The 6,655-nt window shown below is 26.7% G+C and overlaps 1 protein-coding gene across 1 annotated transcript; it reads left to right on the forward strand.

Moving 5' to 3' along the window:
- The first annotated feature begins 2,660 nt into the window (after positions 1 to 2,660).
- Positions 2,661 to 4,601, forward strand: LOC122859793 (F-box/LRR-repeat protein 3-like). Its single transcript, XM_044163478.1, has 3 exons — positions 2,661 to 2,826; positions 2,925 to 3,052; positions 3,459 to 4,601. The coding sequence occupies exons 1-3, from the start codon at positions 2,661 to 2,663 to the stop codon at positions 4,599 to 4,601; spliced, it is 1,437 nt and encodes a 478-aa protein (XP_044019413.1).
- The last annotated feature ends 2,054 nt before the right edge of the window (positions 4,602 to 6,655 follow it).

Consider the following 6,655-nt stretch of genomic DNA (forward strand, 5'->3'; position numbering starts at 1 on the left):
ATTTATGTCAGACTAATAATTATTATCAACAAGTACTTACGAAAAAAACTGTTGTCTTGGACATGGCTAATGCATTATATATATGAATTTCATTAATTTCTTCTGGAAGACTATCAAGTATTTTATAATCCAACTTTGTTTTCTCATAATCTCTTAAAGGGGTAGCTTTTATTTTGATGTATTTCAATTTATCTAATTTCTTGAAAGCTTGAATGTAGTCATCAGTATTGACTTTTAATCTCTCGTTAAATACAAATTCAAGTCTCGTTAAATATTTGCAATGCTCGCCAATCATTGGCATGATACTTGAGTTGCAAATTCTTGAAAGAGACAATTCAGTTAAATAAATACCACATTGTAATAATAATTTTTCGACATATGATTGTGTCAGCAACTGATCATTATGAGTACGACCAATTGTATGGCCACATTCGTATTTTTTAATGTTATACCAAGCTAGTTTGCAGGCTTCTTTCCATTTCTGACAAACTAAAAAAAAAAATATCACATTATAAAAATTATACATAAATGAAAACAAAAACATTAACATAAAAAAAAAAAGTAGAAATATTACCGTCTTTTACGAGCATTCTATCAGGTATTGGAAGCAGCATAAATATTTCTGATAGTGAATAATAATTATTCAGGGAGTTGACATCTATTTTTCGGTGACATCTATCATTCGAAAGTCGTTGTTTCTTCTTAGCATAACTGTTTTCTTTTGTACTGATCATTATTAAAATCTAATAATAAAAAAAATATTTGTAGAATATATATAAAGATTAATGATAAATTTAATTTAATCAATGCAATTTTTTTTTAATTCAAAAACTGTTTGATCAATAGAAAGCAAACATTCTTGTTGAAAAATTTCATTCTTAATTAGTGAAGAGCGATGCAAAGGTAACATTTTGAAATAACAATGACTGAGGGCAGTAGTAATGAGATGATGGCGTCAAAGTCAATTTTTTTATTTTTAATGTTCAAAAATGATGTGCTTGAAAGATACTTAATTAAAACACTCAATTGAATCACTTATTAAAAATACTTAGCTGAAATTTCTATCACCATGTAGATGACAATTTTTCTAATATATTTATAAATACCTTTTTTTGTAAAATTTTTTTAAGTTTGAAGGTAAAATAAAAAAAGTTGAAAAATTTCACTTATGATATTATCACTGGGAGTATAACTAGCAAGCCACAGTAATGCACCTTGAATGCACGTTGCTAATGTTGGTAGCGATGGTGCAGTGTCGACTTGTGCCGACGGCAGAGTCAGGTGTGGTGTGGAAGGGATACCCTGAGCCCAGCTTCAATGTGATTGGATCATTAATATGCAATGGGTCTTGATTGATCAGTCCGAAGTAAGGTAAGTAAAGAAGTACATCTAATAGCTATAAATAATTACATTGTTATGGAATTAAATGTTCATGTATTCACTTATTTTTTAAGGAAAATATATTGTTGACAAATTGGTTATTAAGACTTAAAAGAAAATAAAAATTAAATTGTACATGGGATTTTGTTTTACAAGTGAAAATGACGAATCAATTTTGATTTTTGGTTATATTTTAATTTTTAAGAGTTGGGACGAATGTCCCTGAAGATGAGAAAACCATTTGATTATTTTTGATAGTAAGAATTTTTTTTTTTTATACAGTTTTTTGTTAATTTATTTTTTACTTGATAAAAAAAAAATAAGATCATGGTTTCTGAATTTTATTATTTAATTTAAATTTGAAAAAATAATATATAGCCATGAAGAAGAATATTTACCTGGAAAACTATAATTATTTTGCCTCGGAAATATAATTATTTTTATTAAAAAAAAAATTATTGAGCTGAGAAGAACGGGGCTTAAATAATATCGTTTGTGGACACTTTTTCAAAAGATGAAAGAATAGAATAATTGAAAATACCCCGTTGTGGTAGCATATGGAAAAAGTTTAATTATTTTGTAGGCAGTACAACTCCATTGTGTTAAAATCTTTACGTGCTAAAATCAGTGTGCATTTTTGAAACAAGTATGAACAGGAATAGTCCAGTCGAAACTCATAAAATTTACCTGAAAATATATTGACACGTTGAATAAATATATACATTTATTTATGATATTTGTTATTAATAAATCAGAATTTTTTTTTTTTTTTTTGATGCTTATATTGTCGAACTAATATAATTTAAAACTTACTAGTTTTTTTCCCTTTCCAACTAAAAGAAGCAAGCAACAAGGTTGCTGTGGCATTAAAAAATATCAACTAAATTTGTCTAAATGCAACTTATCACATCCAAATGATCCAAAGAACTCCCCCTCCACACACAACTTTACTATTTGCAATCGTCGATAGCACTGCACTGGAGCTTCAAGTATTCAAGCTGCAAACGTGCACTGGCTATGCTATATTTCATACTCCGAGTAAAAATATCGTTCTAAGTCAAATTATTTTATTATTAACTATTATTGCATGTCAAGAAACTTGAATTTTAATTAAATAAAAAAGAAGGTATTTATAAATTTAGTATGAATTTTTTTAATTAATTAATTTATATAAATCTTTTATTTTTGATGCTGGAAAAACAAAATTAGTGAACTTTTTTCTCAGTTAATTCTATGATAGTTTTTCAATAGATTATTTTTAATTTTTTAGAATTTATATAATGGAAACTGCAGTAAAAAATTGTCCTGTTGAGGAAAAAAAAAAACAAGAACAACTTTTTGACGATGCTGACGATAAAAAAAATGTCATCAACTCTCTTGTTAATGGTTCATCATCACAATTATCCATGATGCTCTCAATACCTGAAAAAGTAGCTGAGCAAGAAGGTAAATAAAGTTTTTACAATTCAAAAGTAATGCTAATACATCTTCTATTCTTTAATTTTTATATCTTTTATTTTTTTGTTTTAATATTATTTTTCTAGTTGGTCCCGAATGGATAGAGCCTATCAAAGTAGCTTGCCGCAACACTGAAAAATACGAGTGTGGCCATTCAATTGGAGGTGTTTATTGTAACCGTTTGTTAACACAATCATATGTTGAAAAAATATTAGTAGAATGTGGTATTTATTTAAAAGAATTGTCTCTTTCAAAAATTTGTAAATCAAGTATCATGCCAATAGTTGCTGAACACTGTCAAAATTTAACAAGACTTGAATTTGTTCATAATGGTGATTTAAAAATGAATACCAATGACTACGTTGAAGCGTTTACAAAATTAAAAAAATTAAAATTTATCAAAATCAAATTAATTCATATGGATTGGTGTCTCAGAAGAAAGTTTACCTATGAAGCAATCAATTATCTACCAGAAGAAATGAATGAGATTCATTTAATCCATGAACAAGGACTATCCAAAAAAGCAGTGTTTTTTGTAAGTTACTTTTCTTAATTGAAATAACGTAAATTGGATGAATTAATTCAAATTATACAATAAATAAATTTTTACAATTTTTCAGGATTTAAAAAGATTAAAAAATCTTCACAGTTTGACATTAAGTAGCTGCACTCTAAACGAAATTCTTCAAGCGATTTCAGAAAAAACAACGCTTACATATCTCGACCTTACTAATTTTCGCGTTATGAAAAATTGTTCATTCAATATTGGTGATGTATTTAATGAACTTGTACATTTAGAGCACATCAGTATCACAATAAACAAATTAACTTTGAATGTCCCCAACTGTATTCTCAATACATGCAAAAAAATAAGATATCTTGAACTACCATTGTGCCACAATCGGAAGCAACCTCATATTTCAATTAAAAACTGGGAAAATCTTAAGAACTTAGAGCATCTCGACATTAGATGGAAAATTACTGATGACATTGCAATTCAACTTGTCAAATATTGCAAGAAATTAAAATACTTGAACATTACTGGAATGTCCGTTGACAATATTGCTTTTCAAGAATTAACAAAGTTAGAAAATCTTGAATGTTTCAAACTAGGTTGCATAAGTGGCTTTGATGATGAAACAATGATTGAAATATCAAATAATTGTAAGAAACTTAAAATATTCAAAATTCATCTTCCGTTTAGTTTGGTTGATCCCATACAACCCCCCTCTTCTCCTTCATCAGTTATTAATTGTTTGTCAAAACTGCAATATCTTGAACAATTAATATTGCTGGGGATAGACACGAATCAATTTGACGAGGGTAGTATTATTGCCATCGTTAATACCTGTAAAACTTTGACAAAATTGGATATAAGTTGGTCCTGGAATATTACTGAAACAACTCTCATTGCTTTAACCAATTTTGAATCATTAAAAGAATTAAAGGTTACTGGGATTGATAATGTAACAGACAATGTTATTTCCAAATTAAAAGGATTGAAATGTTTCGATTGTAGTAACTGCAAAAACATTACTGATGCTGGTGTCATTCAATTGATAAATAATTGCCCTGATCTTGAAAATCTTAATCTCCGAAGAACTCATATTACGAGTGACACGATTATTGGTGCCTCTGAAGCAACCAAAAACCGTATAAATAATATTATTTTGACTATAGACGTTGAATGGATACTTAGAGAATCATTCAAGTCCTTAAATAAATCTATATGGCTGGCTCTTGCTATAAATAAGTCATCATGAATATTTAATATTAATATTAATTATTTGTTGTCTCTATGGGAGAAATTAATTGTTTGAATAATTATATAAAGTTAAAAAATCACGATACTGAATAATATTGTTTGAAAAATAGCTAAATTATATTAATTAATATTTTCTGTTTGAAAAAATAAAAATAATATTTGTATATGATAGTAAGTTCATATTTTTTACGTTGTTTTTATTATGAATTTCAGGTAAGAATATTAATCTTTTAGTCTAAATAGAAATATCTGTACTCAAGAGCGCAGCTCAACAGCAATTTTAATTCAAGATGATATTTGTAAATAATTTGATTATATTATTTTTTTTTAAATTTATTTTTAATAAATATGAATAAATTTAACAAATATTTTCAATAAGTCGTGATTGTTTTTCTTCCCTAATTTTATATATATATAATATATCATAACTGTACAGTTAATATTGTGAATTTTAGATAAAAGCTGCAGGGTATATATAAATATTTTTTTTTTCTTTAGCAGTCACCAATTTCTGATATGTAAAAAGTTTTGTCATAAGTGAGTAGTTAGTAGTTCGCAGACTATGTAATAACACAGTTATCATGATTATTATCATTAACAAACAAAAAAAATGTACTTTAGTTTTTAAAAAAATTGAGTTTTGTTCAAAACAACATCAAATTAAATTGAAACAATTTTATTTTATACTTAGAAGTTATTTGAAATGGCCTTATTTTTTTTTGGCTTCTTAAAAATGGCTCTAATAAATGGCCTCTTGGGTTTTTGGCCTCTTTTGGCCAATTTCTGAAGCCATTTTTAAGAGGCCAAAAATATAAGGCCATTTTAAAGGGCCATTTTTAAGAGGCCAAAAAAAATAAGGCCATTTTTTGAGGCCATTTTTTCCATGTACGAGGTTCAGATCGTCTTTTTTTTAAACTATATTTCACCATGTTGCCATGGTATTTACGGCAAGCTGAAATAACAGACGAACTTCACGGCTCTGGTGATAATTTATTTATTTATTAATTATATGATAATTAATAGTGATAATTTATTTATTAAATGATATTATAAACTCATTATTATTATTTTAAAAAGTTAATAAAAATTTATCGTAATTTAAATACAGTACACTCATTTATATATGATTTTTTTTGTAGATACAAAATTATTAAATGTATTTATTTTAACTTAATCTGAAATAGTGAATAGATTGATCTTGAAAATTATTTTGCAATAGCTTTATTAAATTTTTATTATTCAAAACATTACATAGTCGTTAATATAGTTTATTACATAGAATATCTCAAATTAGTGAAAGGATAATATTCTTTGAAGGTACAATTATGGAACTGTTTTCGGACAGTTAGATAACCATTTATAATCGTTTTATCATTAAAACAATAATATCGTGTATTTCGATGTTTTACTCCCCAGTGCCGTAACAAGGAATTTTTGCGCCCTGGGCAAAATTATATTTTGCGCCCTATTTTTATCGATATAATATATAAAAAAAAAATCATTTGTTAGGTGTATTTAACAATAATATATATAACAAGCAAAACCGCCAGAAATATATTGAAATTACAATTTTTAAATAAAATTTTTGTGGATAATAATATAAAAGACAAAAATATTTTTTTAAAAAGTGATATAAGATGAAAAGAATGAATCATTACAAAATCAAACAGTTTCTGTCTTCTGGCGTTGTCGCTGAAAAATTGTCATCATCGAAGTCTATTGAAGATACAATTAATTTGGCACAATAATTCTATTGTATTATAGAAAATATTGAAGAGAAATTATTCTAGATAATGCAAAATAATTTATTTTGGTTACTAATCTTTGCAACAGTCACCAATAGCTTTTGATTTAATAAATTATCTAGGGATGTATCTAGGAAAGAATGTAATAAATACCGAGAGTCCCATTTTAATTTATCAATGAATTTTCTTAAAAAATGGCACAACATGAAATGTTCAGGTAGAATTTGTTTGTAGGGTTTGGAGGGACGGAGAAAAAAAAAATTCGAAAAATCCAAAATGGCGGGTTTTGAAACATAAAACATAGTTT

Source organism: Aphidius gifuensis, linkage group LG6, assembly GCF_014905175.1.
Source record: "Aphidius gifuensis isolate YNYX2018 linkage group LG6, ASM1490517v1, whole genome shotgun sequence".
In the NCBI taxonomy this organism is placed as follows: Eukaryota; Metazoa; Arthropoda; class Insecta; order Hymenoptera; family Braconidae; genus Aphidius; species Aphidius gifuensis.

Coding starts and splice junctions, on each gene's coding strand:
- LOC122859793 (XM_044163478.1), top strand. CDS start 2,661: ATGGAAACTGCAGTAAAAAATTGTCCTGTTGAGGAAAAAAAAAAACAA. Junction 2,827..2,924: donor AAAAGTAGCTGAGCAAGAAG/GTAAATAAAGTT, acceptor TTATTTTTCTAG/TTGGTCCCGAATGGATAGAG. Junction 3,053..3,458: donor CATATGTTGAAAAAATATTA/GTAGAATGTGGT, acceptor ACAATTTTTCAG/GATTTAAAAAGATTAAAAAA.